The 20,072-nt window shown below is 41.2% G+C and overlaps 1 protein-coding gene across 5 annotated transcripts in view; it reads left to right on the top strand.

The window, feature by feature from the left end:
• MGA (MAX dimerization protein MGA) overlaps window positions 1-20,072 on the top strand; it is a 41,133-nt gene that overhangs the window by 16,619 nt on the left and 4,442 nt on the right. For all 5 annotated transcript variants that reach the window (XM_035111920.3, XM_035111929.3, XM_035111912.3 and 2 more), the window contains exons 9-24: window positions 1,528-1,879; window positions 2,612-2,853; window positions 3,630-3,773; window positions 4,574-4,628; window positions 5,847-6,349; window positions 7,845-8,142; window positions 8,464-9,000; window positions 9,756-10,034; window positions 10,806-12,805; window positions 14,799-14,923; window positions 15,355-15,403; window positions 16,361-16,546; window positions 17,014-17,125; window positions 17,398-17,637; window positions 18,306-18,476; window positions 18,865-19,017. In XM_035111920.3, coding sequence (XP_034967811.2) covers window positions 1,528-1,879; window positions 2,612-2,853; window positions 3,630-3,773; window positions 4,574-4,628; window positions 5,847-6,349; window positions 7,845-8,142; window positions 8,464-9,000; window positions 9,756-10,034; window positions 10,806-12,805; window positions 14,799-14,923; window positions 15,355-15,403; window positions 16,361-16,546; window positions 17,014-17,125; window positions 17,398-17,637; window positions 18,306-18,476; window positions 18,865-19,017 — 5,446 coding nt within the window. The remainder of the gene's footprint in view (window positions 1-1,527; window positions 1,880-2,611; window positions 2,854-3,629; window positions 3,774-4,573; window positions 4,629-5,846; window positions 6,350-7,844; window positions 8,143-8,463; window positions 9,001-9,755; window positions 10,035-10,805; window positions 12,806-14,798; window positions 14,924-15,354; window positions 15,404-16,360; window positions 16,547-17,013; window positions 17,126-17,397; window positions 17,638-18,305; window positions 18,477-18,864; window positions 19,018-20,072) is intronic.

The following is a 20,072-nucleotide window of genomic DNA, read 5'->3' as shown; positions in this document are numbered from 1 at the left end:
TTTCTACAATTTAGGGGTTGCCAAAGAGATAGTCAACCCTGGGGCTATCATTCCCTGCACTCTTAAGGGTGACAAAACTACAAATATCTTAATACACAAGAGGGTCTGTAGGTTAGGGTCTTAAACACCAATGAATTGGGTCTGGGAGCTGGCAAATACATGTTGGCATCTGTCTGTCTCGAGACAGTGGGGTATGCCTCTGGGAGCAAAGTCAAATCACTGCATTAGGTGTACCCTGTTTAGGGAAGCTTTTAATGTTTAATAGATTTTTTGCATTTTAATGTTCTGTTCTGTTGGAAGCCGCCCAGAGTGGCTGGGGAAACTCAGCTAGATGGGCGGGGTATAAATAATAAATTATTATTATTATTATTATTATTATTATTATTATTATTATTATTATTTAGTATTACCGAAGTGACTTTCCAGGGCACAAGCCTGAGTAGTGTGTATGGAGTTACTAGACAGCCCAGACAACAAACTCCCCCCTCTTGGCTTTGCTGATGTGGTCCAAAGGAAAGCAGAGCAATACGTTTGGTACCAGCTTAGCTACAGGAGTTGCCCAAAGGGCGTACGAGGTGCCATCCAACCATTTTAGGGACTCCACTCCAGATTTGTGTAGGGTTTAGTCCTTAGCCTTTTCTCCTTCCAAAGATATCCCATAAGGCAGTGCAGGTTTAGGATCAGAGTTTTCCTTTTCCTAAATGGGCTACCTTCCCAGGTTGATGAGCCTAACCCCTCTACAGCATGTGCAGAACTCACCTTCTTGACCATTGGACCCATTATTGGTCTCATCTGCTCAATTTGCCAGAGCCTGTCTTTGCATGCAGGGGAAGCCCCTAACTCATCAAGGGTCTGAGACCCATTGGCTACTGTCACCTGATTAAACTGGCCAATTGAAGCCATTCCTCAGATGTGGCCGCTATCGCATGCTGGCAGCTTTTAGGACCCACAGGTGAGAGCTGAGCGCAGGTGGACAAACTACCCCAGAAGGAGCATGGCATGTCCCCCACCAGAGGCACTACCCCTCCTCTAACACTCCATAACTGGAAACTAGTGCAGCTGTTTTAGAGCAGGTGTTATATGAGCTCTAACTGGAAACCCAGTCAGTAATCCAGGTGCTGTATTTTGGACCAGTTGAAGCTTCAATATTGCACATTAACTGGATTGGAGCTTTGATAGTTAAGGATGCATGTAGGCAGACTTACACTTGCATATATTGGTTTCTGGATTAATAACTATAATGATAAGATGCACTTCTGATTAAAAATGCAGTCATATTTGCATTGGTCAAATACACATTCCCATTCTATTGGCTACATTGTTGCTAGAATTATGTATTGCAGATAGTCTATTTCAGCAAAAACAATGGCATCTTGCAGCACCTTAAAAGCTGCTGTTTTTGTTGCAATTGACTGAATACAGCTTCCCTCTGGATCTGAATTGTAGCTTATTATCTACATTGTGGTAATTATGTATGCAGATACTTATCTGGAGATTTGAGAAGAGTTATGTATCTGCATTTTTCAGGCTTCACTAAAAAACAAACCTATCCACCAAATAATCAAAAGGCGAGCACCACCATGCAACAATGACTTTTGCCGGCTTGGGTGCATCTGTTCTAGCTTAGCTCTTGAGAAACGCCAGCCTACGCATTGCCGCAAACCAGACTGTATGTTTGGCTGTGCTTGCCTAAAAAGAAAGGTAGTCCTAGTTAAAGGAAGTTCAAAGCAAAAGAAGATCCTGGAGAAGTCTCTGTGCGGAAGGAATAGATTGTATTGCGAAAATGAAGTGAAACAACAGGAAGAGGTGATGGAAAAAGAGGAGAAGAAAGAGAAACTGAAATCTAAAGATAAGAAGAAGAAGAAAAAGGTGGAATATAGTAAGTATAATCAGTAGCAAGCAGCTACTTCCTTTTGTTTGGGAGGGGGGTGTTTGTAAGTTTGTAATTATGCATGTTTCTGAATTAAGTAGCAAATGAGAATTTCGAAATAAAACTTGTCCATAAGACATTTAAATATCAGTTAAATTTCAGTTAATCTAAAGTTAATTGTAACTTAATTTTATTGAAACTAGTGGAGCATGTTAATCAGTGGATTCATTTGGCATTAATGAGACAGGCTGATTATCCTTTACATACAGTGGAACCTCGGTTTACGCCTACCTCCGTTTATGAACGCCTCCGTGTTTACATCCGGGTTCCGCGACGTTGGATGCGCAGAAGCGATCTGCGCAGCTTGCGCATGTGCAGAAGCACTCTATCAGTGCTTCACGCACGCGTAGAAGTGTGCCTTCGGCGAGCGAATGCCTCCGCATAACGGATTGCGTTCACAAATCGAGGTACCACTGTACTTACCTGGAAGTAAGACCTATTTAGCACAAAGGGGCTTGAATCTGCGATGACATGCATAGGACCAGGAGGTTTTGTGTGTACCTGTCTATCTCTGCCCTAAACTTCCCTTTCACCCAGGGTCATATAAATTACTCAAGCTTGGAGCTCTTTCTCCATAATATAAAAAAGGTCATCTTTATCATTGGATAATGCTTGTGTGATATTTTTATATTAGAGTAGGTATTCTTCACCTTACAATAAATTATTAAATCTTTCTACTAGCTATATGTGGTACAGAGCCAGAAAAGCCTGTTAAGAACTTTCCACTGTGGGTTAAAGTAGATGGAGAAACGGATCCAGAACCAGTTTACATCCCAACACCATCAACTATTGAACCAACAAAATCTATGCCACCTGTCCTAGAAGTCTTAACATCCGATGGCAAACCTGCAGCTGGTGAAGGCAAACCTGCTACCAGTGGAGTCAAATCAGCACGAGTTTATGCGCCTAGACCCAATCCAGTGGTAAGCAAAAGAAACGAGATTTCGAAGCTGAATCAAGAGTATTCCACTTGTTTATGGCAAAGGCAACCCAAGACATTTGTTTTTTAACTCTAATATGGGAATGTAAACCAACATATTGGACTGTACCAAACTGGTAACATGGGGGAATGGAAAGTAAGGAATTAACAGTATCTTATCTTAAACTTTAAACTGCGCAAGACACTCTGTTTAAAGTTTAAATAACATATAACTTTTACTTAGTGTACTTGCAATTGCAGATTAAAATATACAATGCAGGGGGATGTTTCTTACGTTGCTAATACGTCTTACGTAAAGTGTTACAGACTAACTAACTCTGAGGCATAGCATACCTGCTGCTGTTACTGTTAGGACTGTTCACATAACTGTACCAACTGAAATAACTGCCTCAGGTGGGGCTTATTTTAGGAAAAATAAATATAAGATGGTGTCTTATTTTCGGAGAAACACGGTAATGGACAAAGGGAGGCAGTTTTTACTTATTCCTCCCTGCAGCCCCCCAGAACAGTTGCATTGGGAGCTACAGAGGGAGGATGAATTGGCAGGAAATCACCTCCATCCTTTTGTTATTGGATATCTGCTGGAGCACCATCACTAAGAGGACCAGCTGGATTCTGCCATAATCTTTACCTATCTGCTCCCTTTGGCATTTTGTCTAGGTTATTTGGTGATAAAAGTGGAGAAGGGGAATGGTGGAACAATGAGGCTTTTCCATGGGTGCACTTCTAACTTGGAAGTCTATTTATGTTGGTTTATAGATTCGAGAAGAGGATAAGGACCCTGTCTATATATATTTTGAAAGCATGATGACTTGTGCTCGTGTTCGGATATATGATCGTAAAAAACAGGAGAAAAAGCAGCAGCAGAGGTGCCCTTGGAATTCTGAAAAACACATTGAAAAGGTAAAATGTTGTGGCCTCATATTTCCTTTATTAATGCACTCTGAGTAAAAAATATTGACATCAGACAAGCACCTTCATTATACTGTTTTAGACACCTGCAGAAAACCTTTTCTGTTTTGATGGGCCTAACCAGACCCATGATCTGATCTTAAATCTGTAAATGTTTTACTGTGTTTATTGTTTAAAAAGTTTTTAGAATGGTTTAAATGGTTTAAATATGTGTAAATATTTTATCACAGATTTGGTTGCTGCCCTGAGCTCTTTTGGTAGGAAGGGCAATATATAAAGCAAAGAAATAAATAAATAAAAACTATGCCGTAGAACAATGAATAGAAGATAGGGTTTTCATTTCTACTGCAGAATGCTGGGAGAGGTTTAACATTTTTCTTCCCTCTATTTTCCTGATGAAGGTGCATTCACTTCCCTGCTTATAAAATAGCTGCTATTGAGACTAAAGGGAAATTACCCTCTGGAGCTATTATCAACCACAAGGGGATGGGAGGGGTCGGGGTGGTTTTTTTAGAGTTTAGCTGGCAAGAAACATTATAACATTCTCTGCCCGTACTCCCAGGCATCTACCGGTATATATCATAGTCATATGGCAAAAAATGGGGTCCAGCCATGCCTGGTATTGGGCCCTTTGTGAACTATTATATGATGAAAAAACTTGCACAACTGTCACACTTCTCATCATTTGATTGCTGGGATTTGAACTCTGTATTTAAATATATATTATTATTGGAAATGTGATTTTTTTCCCCTGCCTTGTCTTTTCCTCTTCTTTTAAATCTTTTCCCCAGGAACATGATCCTGAGCCCCAGCCACTTAATTTGGAAGATGCTAAAGAGCCCGGAGGTAAAATTAAAAACATGAACTTTGTCCCCAGGTTCTCAAATTCTGGAGTAGGTCTTTTGGGATAGGTGATGAGTGTGGGACTCCTAGACATTCTGAGGAGGAAGGTGACAATGAGATACATTAAGCCTTCCTTTTGGCCAGTTGACAATTGAACCTACCCCTGCTTTTTCAAATAAACAGGCATGGCAGCCTTGCAGCCGGACAACAGAGGGTTGGAAAGTGTTCCAGTAAGGGAACTGGGTGGTTAACTCACCTCCCCCCAATTTATCCATAACGTTATAAGGGAATGACCTGAGAAGAAGAGAAGCAGGGAAGAGCTGCTGCTGTCTTTGAATGTTTCCCTGTGTGCTGTGTTAGGCTATCACATTATTTTCTAATGTCATTGTTAGATTAATACCATGGATTTTTTTCCCACAGCAGTGGAATGCTTACAGTCATTTATGCTCAGGGTCTCTGCATGCTTGTATAATTCATTTCCTGTACTTTAACACCCATTGGTGTTCCCAGGACAGCTTGTGGAACAAGCATTTGTGGTGAAGGAGTATAACTAAATGAGTTCAGAAGAGTAGCTCAAGTTCCTATTGTTTGAGAAAGATGGGCTTAGTTGTTTGTTTTGCCTATGTTAAAATGCTAGTGATTGTGCGACATCTCAAGAGGTTGACCCAAACACTCTTGATTACTTACAGATAACACACAGAGACATACAGAAACATCCTTCCCTCCCCCCCCCAACGTATCCTTGAACTGTGGTGATGTCTCTCGCTTGCCAAGATGGAAAGATATACGTAGAAATCTGAGACTTGCATAGCTAAAATGTAGCCTAGTGTGCAAAGGTTTTGAGTCACATCCATTGCTCATCCCATTTTTGCCTCTGACATTGCTCATGACTGGAATGCGGCCCCTGCAAGATTCCATACAGAGGAATGTGGGCCCAGGACTGCAAAAGGTTCCCCAACCCTTTGGTACATTTTTGGCCATCCTACCTTTGAAACTGATAGTGTTGCAACTTGTTAAGAAATGATAATGTAACCACTGTGCCTTTCTGGCAGATACAAATATTTCATTGAGAACAAGGGGTGGAGAACATGGCCCACTACTTACCGTAGGCATGGGGACTAATCAGGCATTGTTAATTAGGAAATGTTGCCCATGTCTTTGATTTGCTTGATTTCCTCTGCTGCTGCAACACTACAGAAACCTGTTTCCTTTCTTTTTCAGATAAACCCTGGTGGTTTTCCTGTAGTGCTGGGGATCCATCAACTTCATATGTACATCATACTTCACAAGATGGAACAACCAAACTAATTGAGATTGTTTCTGATTGCAACTGGGAGGAAGATCGCAATGAGATCTTGAATGTCCTGTCGCAGCATGTCAAGAGTAAGATGCCAAAGTCCCTCAAAGTAGGAAATTTTGTTATTGACCTAGAATCTGAAACCAAAACCTGGGATGAGAAGAACGCTCCTGTCTATTACTCCCGGGTGAAAATCTCCATGCTATCCAGTCAAAGCAAGGATGAAAAGGCCCATATTTCTGTTTTGGAGGCTTCTGAGAATAGATTGTCACCATGCAAAAAGACAGAAAAATTCACATTATTAACAGCTGGCATGTTACGGGAGAGGAGGAAGAAAGGATTACCTTTTTATGCTGGGCTTTCTCCTGCAGGAAAGCTGATTGCTTACACATGCAAATCTGATTTGAATTCCTCATCTTCGATTCAGGTGGGTTGGATTTCTTATGTGTTGATGATTTTTTAATGTGTTATTTCTAGGATACCAGGTGGTTTTTTCCTTGTGTATCATTTGCTTATTGAGTGGAGAAATACAACTAACATGGCATAGGCCTTTCCTGTGGGGCCAGGAGTGCAGTCTCCTAATCTTATCACTGGAGGAGAAAGAGGAGGCTCTAAGCCCCAATGTCCTGACTCCCTGGCCAGAAGGCAGCAACAGAACCCCAAGGCCAGCTGTCCAGAGTATCTTGTCATTCTGGCATATCCCCAGTGTGCAGTAAAAGGTTGGGTCCGCTTTTGAGATATGCACAGGTTTGAAAATATTTCAGTTCCAGTTGTAGGATGTTGGAGAGGGTGAAACTGAGATATGCATGTAATTGCACAGGATCCTCTGACAAATTCTTTCCTGCCCCAGTCTCTGGCAGCCCAGTGTTGCTCCTCCTGAAGCCTGCTGCTGCCCCAGTACCCAGAGCTAAACTGTGGCTTGACTTGGCATTAAGTCTGAACTGAGGCTTGAGGTTCACCTAGTTCCAGATACTGTAAACTGCAAGCTGTAGACATAGTTTCTTCTTTGCCTTACTGCTCATAGTTTATCTCTGGGAGGCAACCTATGAGCCCAGGTTCAGACATAATGCTAATTTAAACCGTGACACAGCTTTGAATAGCAGTACCAGAGGTGGAGGAAAGCAACCACAGTGTTTCCTGTGAGTACCCATATGCTCAATGCTTTCACACTTAGCCATGGTTTGGCTTAGCATTATGTGCAAACTGGACCAGTGTCTGAATTTTTTTAAAAAATATTATCTACAGTGATAACCACTGTTAGTCATCTGCAGAGTAAACCCATTTAGATCAGTGGACTTAAATTATGTAAGGCTGTTGATTTTAGTGGGTCTAATCTGAATATGACTTGGTTAAATAACATTCATTGGCATTGGCCAGTAGTCCCTCTCAGTATAAAATAAATACCCTGTGGTATGTGATTGTCAAATTACACTGGATTCTCCTGATCTGCTGGATAGAGGAGTGGTCAGCTGGGAACCTTTTAGCCCACTAAAAGGTGGAAATCTAGCACTTCAGGGTTTCGGAGACCAAGGCTACAATCCTGTTCCTACTTTTTTGGGAGTAAGCTCCATTGAACAGATTGCAAACTTGCATAAAATTAAGTTGTGTTTGCTTGTACATGTAAATAGAATTTCTATTCTGAATCTATGTAATGGCTAAAGTGAGTGTTGGACCAGGACTGGGAAAACCCAAGTTTAAATCTTCATCAGCCATTAAGCTTACTGGGTAACCTTTTAAGACAGAATGAAATTTCAAACATATGGCATTGACAGTCAACTATCTAAAGGGGGGGGGGATAAGGAACTGAACTGGGCTAGAGCTCCTTGTGTGAGCCTAATTAGTGCTTTGGATCCCAGGCATTGTTAAAAAAAAAGAAAAAGACAGGGTTAGCAAGTGTTTGTATATTTATCTTTTTATTGCAGGTTAATGGTAAAAAATACCCTCAAGCCAAACTGCTTCTAGGACAGATGGGAGCATTGCACCCAGCCAATCGACTTGCTGCATATATCACAGGCAGGCTGCGACCAACAATGCTTGACCCATCAACACTCAGTACTGCAATCTCCAAGTCAGAGTCTGATGCCAAGCTTGCTGCTTCTGAGCCACCGTCAGCTGAAGTGCCCACAGCAGAAATTTCGAAAACTCCATTTTCCAGTAACATGACATCCACTTCCACTGTAACATCACCAAATGCTCATGCCTCAACACAGAAGCAGATAGGTACGTTGAAACCTTATTTTCTGTATTATAAATTGTCTGAATTGTAAAGCATAAAAAGCATGGAATGTGAGAGTATAGTATTCATATTTATTTATGTTCTGTAATATCCTTCATCAAGCTGCTTTGAGACTTTTTTGCCACATGCAGCGACATTATACAGATGATTAGGTGCATTATGTTGAAAATGAGGCAGTGTAACCAGTAAGTGTTAATTGGGAAAGTGAGGCCTTAGCATAAAACTAGGTTGAGTGCTGTTATAGTTTGTGGAAGGGAAAGATAAAAACTGCTAATAGTTTTGATTTTGAAAATCTTTCTTTTCAGCTGCCCGGCCTTTACTACACAATGTGGCGTCTCAGTTGGTTATAAGCGCCGTTGGGGCACTACACCAGAAGGTTCCTGGAACTAGAATAACCCAACCTCTGACGGGACCACAGAAATTTAATATCAAATCTATGCCGCTCTCCCCTGGGGCAACCGCATTTACTTCTCCTGCTATCACTGTGTCATCACTTGCTGGAACTGCTGCTAGCCCACCCTGTAACAAAGCTCCCTGCTCCTCTGGCACCGCCAAAGCAAATGCTGTTGGAAAACCTGAAAACAGGACTGTATCAACCACAGCTACTAGGGCTCCTGTTAAAATAGCAAAATCACCTGGAATTGCTACGCCAGTTGCGACTGTAGCTTTGCCTGGAATAGGCCCGTCAGCTATTGGTATTCCAGTTTCTGCAGCATCTCTCTCTACAATCTTAACCACAACTGCATCCGTGACCTCGGTGCCCACACCAACTTCACCAGTTAGCTGTATTGCTCCTGGACTCTCAGGAATTAACAAAAGTCCTTTATCGAATCAAAAAGCAGGTAAGGTATACCCTTACTGATGGGCCAATTCTTGCTGGTCCACACACCTGTCACTTAGTCTGTCTATTATGAGAGACAGAAGTCCTTGGCAGACTTTTTGAGTGAATAAAGCCTTGTCTTAAAAAGCATTTCACTCATTTCAAATACTTCACATGCGTTTTCTCAGTGTTCCTCAAAATTTCAAATTTTTCAGCTGCAAAAAATACTGTGATAATAAAAGGACCTCCAAAGGGGTGCAGAGATAATGGCAGTTTCTCTTCCAAACTTTTCCTTGTTTTGGTTCCCCTCCTTCCCCAGAACCTTCATATCTCTCCTTTGCTGTGTGCAGTGGTTCAATACTTGTTCGCCAAATAACTTCTGCACAGCAAAGTTGATGCAAAAAGACTTCCTTGTGTATTGGCTTTAGTGTATTGGCATGAACTTGTGTATATATGGAGATGTCCTGGGGAAAATTGGTAAAAACTGTTTGAAATGGATTTCTATTCTTTCAAACCCACTTTTGCTCTTCAGACATTGCTTCCAGTTGGGGAACTAAATACAGTACTAGTTGCTAGAACAAACGGCAGAAGGTGTTGCTTTCATATTCTTGCAAGTTCCCCATAATGATCTGTCTGATCCCTGCTGGAAACATAATGTAGGAACAGATGGAACTTTGGTCACATAGATTCTTCGTTTTTGTTTTTTTAAAATGCTCTGTAAATCTTGCTGTATAAATGGGACTTCATTAAGATGAGTGTTGTTTCCTAATCTGGCAGGAACTACAAGCCCTCCAGGATTGTCTCCTGGAGCAGAGAAACGCATGGGACCACAGCTGCTTTTGATTCCAGTACCTCAGAGTTCTCCTACATTGCGACCTCAACAAAACACGCAAGTTGCTCAGGGGAAGAGAATGATTTTGCAACCTCTAAGGAATCCTGCTGGTGTGAATCTCTACCGACACCCCAATGGGCAGATTATCCAGCTTGTTCCGCTGCATCAGTTCCAACCTGCAGGGCCCCAACCTAGTTTATCACCCGTAATGTTACGTAATCCAGGTACAGAATGTGTCAAATCTTATTTATTCTATTTTCTGAGATAGAGCAGTTAAATATGGGGGGGGGGAGCATAGTTTCCTATAATTGTGCGTCTATTTTTGTTCAGTGCCTAAAATTAGTTTTAAAAATTGTAATTCATATGCTGCCCTTTAATATAAAATGCTTCCAAGCCAGGTCTCAAATACAATATAAATATGCATCGCAGCAGCAATAGTTGTAAAATCAGAGCAGCATAAAATAAAAAATAAAAGTCTTAGGAAAATTACCGGTAAGTACTAGGGTGGAAGGCATTAGAGTAGGTGTCACGCAAGCCTCCCTCAGAAGAGTATTCTGATAATAGGACCATCACCCACCACCAAGGTAGCTAGTTGCATCCAAGTCCACAGGGGGCAAGGGAAGTCTTCCAATGACTTCTGTAGCCTGGTTTGTACATAATGTTAAACCATAGTTGAAACTAAACCTTGGTATAACCCAACCAAAGACGTGCAGGTGCTCATAGCTAATGCATTTCTGGCTGCTGTGCTGCTAGAAAACAAGCCGGAGTTTATTACTTGCTAAATTTATATCCCACTCTTCCTCCCCAAAGAGCATTGTCATATGTTTGAGCCCAAGCTCATGGTTTGTTTTGAGAGAAACCATGAGCAGTGAGCCAAAACCAAAACAAATGGATTCTCCCCCTTTCAAAACTATCCATGCACAGTTTGCTTTCATCAAACAAAATGAGTTACTAGGTGGCAAGAATTACTAATAGTATTTCTCAATTCGTTACAGGATCTGTTGTAGAAATCCGGTTGCCAAGCCCTTCTAAGCTTTCTGAGGTATCTGTGTGTCAGTCCTCTGTGGTTTCATCAGTGATCCCAACCACCATGGCTACTTCGGTTCTGTCTGCGAGCCCTCCTGTATTGTCTGTTTCTCCAACAGCAAAGGCCATGTCTGTTTTGCCTGAGACTGCAACCACTGGAGCTGGTTCTATATTATCTGGAATCCAAACCATCCCTGCCCCTTTGATGTTATCTGTGCCCCCTACTGCTGGGGTTCCTTTGGGGTCGTCTGTTGCCCCTTCCATTACGCCTATCCCCGCTGCTGCTGAAACTCCTTCAGTTTTGCCTGTGCCCACTGCTGCTGAGGACCCTCCTGCTTTGACCATGCCCCTTAGTACCACAGAACCTTCTGTATTACCCAAAACCCCTACCACTGAGAGCCCGTTAATGTTACCTGTGCTCCCTACTGCTTCACCCATATCCTCTGCCACTGAAGCTCCTGGGTTATCCACGTCTCCTGCTTCAGCCGTGTCCTGTGCTGCTGAAGCTCCTTCTGCTTCAACCATGGCACCACCTACAGACCAGACGTTGCAGGCCATTGGATCTGGGCCCACACTTCCTATTTCAGCTGCTCAGTCAGAACCCACCATTTCTCCTGTCTCACAGGCTGGCACTTTGACTATGAGGATTTCTCCTTTGGCGGTTAGTCAGACAACTTCAGATTCTAAAATAACATGCGACACCAGCAGCACACCAGATCATCTAATAGCTCTTCAGTCGGGCAGTTTTGCCTTGCTTCAGGTTCCAGGACAGAAGAAAGTTTCAAATTCCATTTTGAAACAAGTTGAGGTAAATAACACATCTCAGAAAGACGAGTTGAGTTCACTTAAGCCAGAAGGAAAGACAAGATGCTTACAAGAGGTGGAGGCTATGGGGTCAGAAGTCACAATGTCAGATTCCAGACAGGAAGAAAATAAGTTGCCAGAAAACCATTTAGAGCCCTCTTGTGAAAAGCTCACACGTGACAAGAATGCTATAACTTCAGAGACAGCTGAGAAGGATGCAGAAATATTGGGAGAATTATCCAGTGATGATCCTATCCTTGAGCCTGAGATTGCATCATTGGACTGCTCCTACACCAGCCAGGAAATAAAGTCTGGGGGAAATAAAGTGATGGCTAATATTAAACATCCTGAAGACACCCCAAATGAAGCTTCATGTAGTTCTGAGAGTGTTACTGAGAGTGGCAGTCAAACTTCAGTCCTTGCACATGATGCATTAAACGAGCAGAAAGTAGCACAGCTAAAGAACTCAAATGAGGAAGAAATGCACTCTGAGCAAACACAAAGCACAGCTACTGATTCAGAAGGAGTTGAACAGAAACAGTTAGAAACAGACGAGGAAATGATTGTTGAACCATCTCAGAAGCCTTTGGATGAGTGCAAAGTACAAACGAATTGTGCAGAAAAACTGGAGAAAAAAACTAAATCATATTTGAGTCCATGGGGAAATGAAGACCAGGAACTACTAGGGCAAAACATGAATGAAAAGGGTCATTCTGTGGCAGCACAGAGGGATAGAGGCGAGGTTAGAAGGAAGCATAAGGTTCCTGGTGCAAATGGCCAAAATACCACATTGGGAAGCAAATATGTAAATAATGCAGTAGAATTTTCATGTAAAAGAGATACTGGTGTTCAGAAAGATAACTTGACTGCTAAAGATGGCCTTGTTCAAGCTAGCAAAACTTGGAGCAAAACATTGAGGCCTTCAGATGCTTTAGAAAACAAAAATAACAATGGTGCTGATGAGCTTGTAAAGAAATTTCCTAAATGTGAGAAACAACAGAATATACTGAAAACCAGCTATCACAGAAAGGATTCGCTGCCTGCCATTATTAATATTACCGTGGATAATACAGAAAAAGATGAAAAAACAGATGATTCTGCAGATGAGATGGCTGACGAAGCATCTGGCTATCAAAGTGAAGATATAGTGAATGTAGAAACACTGGTGAGTACATCTTTAAATTGGAAGCACAAGTCATTGTAAAATTATTTTGCTGATTTTATATGGATTTTGCATGCTGTCACATCTTTCTTTCCCTCCAGTGATAGTGGCAAAGACTTTTATGTTCACTCAGCCCTTGGTTTGTGCCTGCATCCTATGATTCTGTGCTATTCCTGATTATTAATTTGATCAGATGTATGTATTGGTTTTCAGGTAAGTAAAAGTTTGAAAGCCACAGACATTAAGTAGGTAAAAAGACGTACAGTGGTACCTTGAAACAAAATTAAAAAAATCCTTCCAGCAGCACCTTAGAGACCAACTAAGTTTGTCATTGGTATGAGCTTTCGTGTGCATGCACATGAATGTCATACCAATGACAAACTTAGTTGGTCTCTAATGTGTAACTGGAAGGAATTTTTTAATGCCTCAGGTTACAAATGCTTCAGGTTACAAACTCCGCTAACCTGGAAGAGTTACCTCGAGTTGAGAACTTTGCCCCAGGATGAGAACGGAAATTGTGTGCCGGCAACACAGTAGCAGCAAGAGGCCCCATTAGCAAAAGCATGCCTCTAGTTAAGAACAGTTTCAGGTTAAGAATGGACCTCCGGAACAAATTAAGTTTGTAACTAGAGGTACCACTGTAAAAGGTAAGACATTAAGTACTGTGATGAGGACAGAGCAGGTAGTGGGAAGGAAGAACAATGAAGAACTACAAGGCAGGGGTGGACTTAGGGTTATAAATCACTGCCTTTTAAAGGAGGAAACTATTTAAATAGTGCAGAACTAAATTATTGGCCAATTATACAAAAATAATGGGTTGTTTTCCAAAGTGAGTAGTTTCAATAGAAGAGCTATTCTAAAAAAATATTATTCTTATTTACTTTTTAGTATGATGCTGATCTTGATATCTTCTAGCGCTAGGTAACTCTTCTTGTTAGTGCACGCTTGCACAATGGAACTCCCCACCCCAAAATGTTCTGGGTTTTCACTTAGTCCTTCAGATTGGATTTAGAAAGGGCACAGGACATGTGTGAGGAAAGGGGGAAATTATGTTGCACAGTCAGAAATCCTTGCGCTGGTGGAACAAGTTAGTTGGGTACTGACATTGGTTCTAATCTTAAGTTTCAAGTCTGAGCAAATTGTCCATTTAAAAGAACTAACCTGGAAGAGTAATTCTGCTGTCTTTATTTGATGAATGAATGAGACCTCTGGATTCTCAAGGTAATATCTAGGATGTAGATCATAAAATATATTGAGCTTCCATGTACATGATGAAACAAAATGTATTTAAGATGTGCAGCTATGTTAGTTACATAGTACCTGTTAAAAAACTACTGACTTCTTATATCCATTTTACTGCCCACCATTTTTCTATTATACCTTGAACATATGTGGTTTTTTAAATTGGTATCAGGATTAAGCCTGCTTCTCCCTCCCATTGCTAACTTTTCTTTGCCTCGGGATAACTTGTTTATTTACTTATGGTTTGTATTTTTAATTTTTATTTTTAATTTTTTTTTAAAAAAACTTGTGATTTAAAAGGAAGTTGTTTTCTTTTCTCTGCCTGTTCCTTTTACAACATGGAGCATTTCTGTTATATCTACAGAATGTAAATGCATTCCACAGTTATGTGAGAGTAGTAACAAAAGATTGTACCCGACACTGCATTGACAAACTATCAAATTGTTTTCCGTTGTTACAATACAAAGTTTCAGATGAAACTGATTGTTTGCTCATACTTTTACGTTTATGAATTCTGCTATACTTCCTCAGTGATTCAATGCTTGTTTTTATATCAATGTTATACCTGCTTTAGTGTTAAAAAATACTTAATTTTATCAATGCAGTTGTTACATAGAAAAATTGCTGTGAATTATATCATCACTTCTTAAAGATGTAGTTTTTTCTTATGTACTTAATTTTTTAAAAAAAGAACTAGCATGTCTTGCTGTGAATTGTCTGTAAGTTGATCGCTGTCTTTTAAATCTTGTTTCAGAGTGAAAGTGAATCTAATGGATCAGAGGAGAATGTGGACATTGAGACTGTGGAGGAACTTACAGAGCAAATTAACATTGCTCGGTTGAAAGCTACAGCTGCCCATGTCATATTGTCCAAACAATTGTAAGCATTTAAAATAATAATAATTGTAATATTTTTACCATCAATTATGTAGTTCTAGATCATTAAAAATGTAATGATCCCACTTGACCTAGGCGCTAATGAGACCTCTTTGGAGGAAGAGGCTTGGGGCCCCATGTAGCACCCCACTGCCACAGAAGACATGGTGCCTCAGGGAACAAGATTGGTTTCTTGAGGCCAAGGTAGTTGACCTGGAGACCTTCAGAGACATTATAGCTGCACCACACTGAATGAGGGTCTTGGGTGCCATTCTGAAGGGGAGAAAATATGATCCTTAGTAGGGACCCAGGACAAGCAGTTACTCCTTTGTGACAAAGAATTGCTCCTCTGAGGGATAGGGGCATCCATGTGTCTTAAGATAAACCAGACTGGAAACCTGCACAACCAAAATGACATCCATTTTTGTCTTGCAGGAACTCTGTGCATGACCATTCTAGTCAGAAGATTGCCAAGACTCCCAAGGTAGGTACATGTCTGTTTGCTTGTTTTCCTTCTTCTCCTCTGTAATACATGTTGCCAGTCCCAAAGATGCACCAGTTTATCTTTGAGTGTCTCTAAGGGTGAAGCAAGATGTGCCGCTGTTTAGTACCTGATATGCAAATCCTGTATCATGCCCTGCTCCACCTCCATAATATTTAGTAAGACTTACCACTGTTTCTCCTCCAGTGAGACGGAGTATGAATGTCGAAAAGCAGGGAAAAACAGGAGAGCTCTGTATGGGGGGTGGCATTGTTAACAGCATCTGGTTCTGCTCTCAAGTTGTAGGTGGCCAGCTTGGCTATGAGATATCCAGAACAAGAAAATGGAAGGTTCCAAGGGCTGGCTATTGCAGAGGAGTCTGTAGTGCTACGTGCTTCTCCATACCACTCATTGCTGTTCCCTGGGTCAGTAGAGAAGAGAGGAAAAATTGGGGGGGGATTCAAGTGCAAGAAATTCAATATTTAAAAATGTATTTCGTTTCTAACACCTGGAGATTTTTCCTTTATTTTTTGGTTTTTTTGCCTGCTGGTGTTTCTGTCCCAGTTTTAATAGTTAGTTTTAGTGAATCATTGGCATAACTACAGCAAGCTCAGGTGGGTTGCTTATACTCAAGTATTGTTATATACTTTGGACTTTACTTGTGACCACTGCCGCTGAGGGCATTCCTCGCACATGCTGTTGTGCCTAGGTTTGGTAACACTCATTGTTCTAACTGAGAATCAGTAGCTTTTGCTCTGGTTCATTCATGGCTCACTCATTTCCCATGCAGCATCTCCAGAGTCAGATACCTCCTTAAGCTCCACCTTTTAAAAAGCTCTGCTCAGTTTTGTTGAAATGCTGGACCGGGACTTAAAGTTATAGATGTACGAGTCATTGTTTGGGCTGCATGTCTATATGTTTTGAACAGTTCACAAGAGGAGCTGTGCTTTTGCTTTTTAGCCACAACCTGAATTGCCAAACAAAAACCCAAAGAATGAGGAAGAAACCTTTTCGAATTACCGCGAAACACACACAGCAAATGAACGTCGGCGTCGTAAGGAAATGAGGAGACTCTTTGAAAAACTGAAGGTTACTTTAGGATTGCAGATGGTCCCCAAGGTTTCCAAGTGTTTCATCCTGAAACAGGTTGGTATTTTATAGCTTGAAGGGAGGCAGTAGGACAAACCTGCTGTCTTTATTTACTCTTAGGTATATGGGACCCAGGTGGCGCTGTGGTTAAACCACTGAGCCTAGGGCTTGCTGATCAGAAGGTTGGCGGTTCGAATCCCTGTGACGGGGTGAGCTCCCGTTGCTTGGTCCCAGCTCCTGCCAACCTAGCAGTTCGAAAGCACGTCAAAGTGCAAGTAGATAAATAGGAACCGCTACAGCGGGAAGGTAAACGACGTTTCCATGTGCCGCTCTGCTTTGCCAGAAGCGGCTTTGTCATGCTGGCCACATGACCTGGAAGCTATACGCCGGCTCCCTCGGCCAATCATGCGAGATGGAGCGCGCAACCCCAGAGTCGGTCACGACTGGACCTAATGGTCAGGGGTCCCTTTACCTTTACCTATATTCTACTGGAATCTAAAAGTGGGTCCTTGGTCCTTTTTCAGGCCTTGGAAGAGATACAGGGACTAACGGATCAAGCAGATAAACTCTTGGGTCAGAAAAACTTGTTGACGCGCAAGCAGGACACCTTGATTCGTAAAGTATCTGCCCTTTCAGGTGAGTTGACATTAAAGGGAAAGCCGTAAAACCTGAAGAGAGCCACTGGGATATGGGGATCCTGGGATTATGCCAAGGGCTACTATTTCAAATACATGAAAGGTACTAAATTGCTGAAGCTTTTTACTCCATGGAAATTAAACCCCAAGAGCTGTAAAGTTGTCTGGGTGTGTCAAGTAATGTTGTGTAAGTTTTGTGCTATGTGAGCGCCCTTTAAGTTTCGGGAAGTATGCTAGATATGAGGGAGAACTTGACTATCCTTTCCTCTGTAGGCAAGACACAGGAAGTAGTCTTGAAGAAGCTAGAATACATTTATGCAAAACAGAAAGCGGTAGAAGCACAAAAGAAGCAGCAGCAAGCAGAACCTATGGATGTGGTTGAAACTCTGGAGACTGCTAAGCCCTCAGTGGAAAACATCCCCTCTTCTCCCTTTAAAGAGATGAAACCACCAACCTTGTCCAGCAAGCATACAAAACCATTGATACTTTCCAGGAAAGGAAGCTGTGCCACAGGTAGGCTAACTGAACATGGATTAGTTGAATATCACACAAATGGGAATCTAAGCAAAAGGGCTTTCTTGGAAACATTGTATCTGCAAGTCTCACTTGGCCTGCTATATTACGCATAGTGCAAGTTTTTTTATTAAAACAAAAGTAAGGCGACTTACCAATAGAAAAGCCCAAGCATAGGTAAACATGCAATTTTCACATATCTTTACTATACAGTATAGTTTACTCTGTATAAGACAGTACTTTGTTACTGCCATCTTGTTTTAATGTTTTCTGCAGAATTCATTTGTTTTCATATTTGCCGCTTAAAACTTGCTGTTGGAAACTTGTTGTGTGTTGTTAAATTTGTTAGTACAGTGGTACCTCTACTTACGAATGTTTCTACTTACGAATGGAGCTCCGTCCGCCATCTTGGATGCGGTTTAGATAGGATTTTTTCTACTTACGAATTTTTAGATAGGGTTGCTTCTACTTACAATTTTTTTCGACTTACGAATGTGTGTTCGGAATGCATTAAATTCATAAGTAGAGGTACCACTGTATTAGAAACAGTGGGTTACATTTTTGAATGCCATGAGGTTGATTGGTGAAGTAAATATTGATATATATATAATGCTGCTTCACTTTTTATACTCTTATCTTCACGTGTCTTTCTTTTGGCTTCCTTGTAGGTGACATACCCATGACATTAACAAATGCTAGCCTAGTAATGACAGCAAATGGCCAGGTCCTTGCATTCAAGAGTCCCCTGGCGCCAGGACAAGTTGCTGCCTTCCCTTCCACACTCCTGCAAACTGAACTCAAATCGGAGGCTGACAGCAGTAATGGGACAGCACAGCCAGGTAAGGGTCACAAAATGACTGAAAAATCAAAGCTGGGTGTGTGACTATTTCTGAGTGGAACCTTTTATTCTTCATAAAAAGTGAAAAATATTTCTCTTAGGTTGTCTCTTCCAATTTCCAGTCCATATATTTAAGGTATAAACACTTGATATTTAAAAAATGTAATACTTATTTCTGTATCTATGCCTTAGAGAAGTAGACAGTTTGTTTTTGCTGAAGGAATATCAAGGAGACACAAGGAACCTTGTGGATGGTACCTGTTACTAGATGAGATGAACATTTTATTTCATCTGAAACCATGTGTTTGCCATAATAGCTACTCTGCTTAATATTCTTTTCCTTGATAGTATGTGTGAAAGTTAACTCATTGTTTCTCGCTTGATATAAGGTATTGCTTCTGTGATGATTCAGTTGCCAGGCTCAGCAGTACCAGTGGAAGTGAAAGGTATCCTCCCAAACTCCCCAGTTCCCATTACCTTGTCTGCTGTAACTAGTGACTCACTCACTCCAGTTGCAGAAACAGCTCCAGAGCTCACTTCAGGTAAACCTACATTAGTTTCTTACTAAATTTCTGGCACTGGAAAAATGAATTCTAACTCCAATAACTTACCTGCTTCCTCTTTCTCCCTATTGTATTTTATTGATTTATAGAAAGACTTATATACTACCCTCTTGCAAAAGATCAGGGCAGTGTACAGCAACATAAAAAAAAACCTTTAAAAGAAGCATAGAATGATCACGAAAATGACTGGCTACTCAAGAGAAATGTAAACAACTACATAAGCCTGTCAGGATGTAATAAATATTACCGTCTCACCTCAACAGTCCTTTGTTGCCAAAAATATACAGTGCAGACTTTTCCAGCACTGCCCAGAAGTGATTTGTGTTAGAAATCACAACATCTGCAATCACTGTAGCTAAAGAAGTTCATAGCATAGTGTATGTCTCAAGTCTCACAGGTGTTCCCATGTGAATGTGGCCGGTGCTGCTTTAAAATGCGGCTGCAGTAACAAAAACTTCATTATATTCACATGTACAGTGCTGGGGTAGGGGTGTAATTGACAGTATAAAGGTTACCTCATGAACAACTGGCAGCACCTCTGAGGACGAGGCATGTGTGCCTGGACCTGTATGAGTTACAGGTAGGTAGCCGTATTGGTCTGCCATCGAAACAAAATAAAAATAAAATAGAAATATTCTTTGCAGTGGCACCTTAGAGACCAACTAAGTTTGTCATTGGTATGAGCTTTCGTGTGCATGCCATGCACACTTCTTCAGATACACTGAAACAGAAGTCATCAGGCCCTTTTATATAGTGGGAGGGTGGTGAGGGGTATTGAGTAGTTGTTGTCAGTGGCCCTAAGGTTTCCATAGAGTGAACTGTTCCAGAAATGATACAGGCAGCAGAAGATTGTCCCTAAAATTGTCCTCTGCACCAGAGAATTAGAAAGTAGCTGATGTAACACAGCTTTTTAAATGGGTTCAGTGAAGAATCTATGAAATGACAGACCAGTTAGCTTAACATCTGCTCAACTTAAAATAGTGTAAATTATTATTAAATACCATTTTTTTTAACAGGACTTCCTTACCCCAGTC

The sequence above is a fragment of the Zootoca vivipara genome, chromosome 1 (genome assembly GCF_965207765.1).
Source record: "Zootoca vivipara chromosome 1, rZooViv2.hap1.1, whole genome shotgun sequence".
Taxonomy (NCBI): Eukaryota; Metazoa; Chordata; class Lepidosauria; order Squamata; family Lacertidae; genus Zootoca; species Zootoca vivipara.
This window is presented reverse-complemented; position numbering and strand designations above follow the sequence as displayed.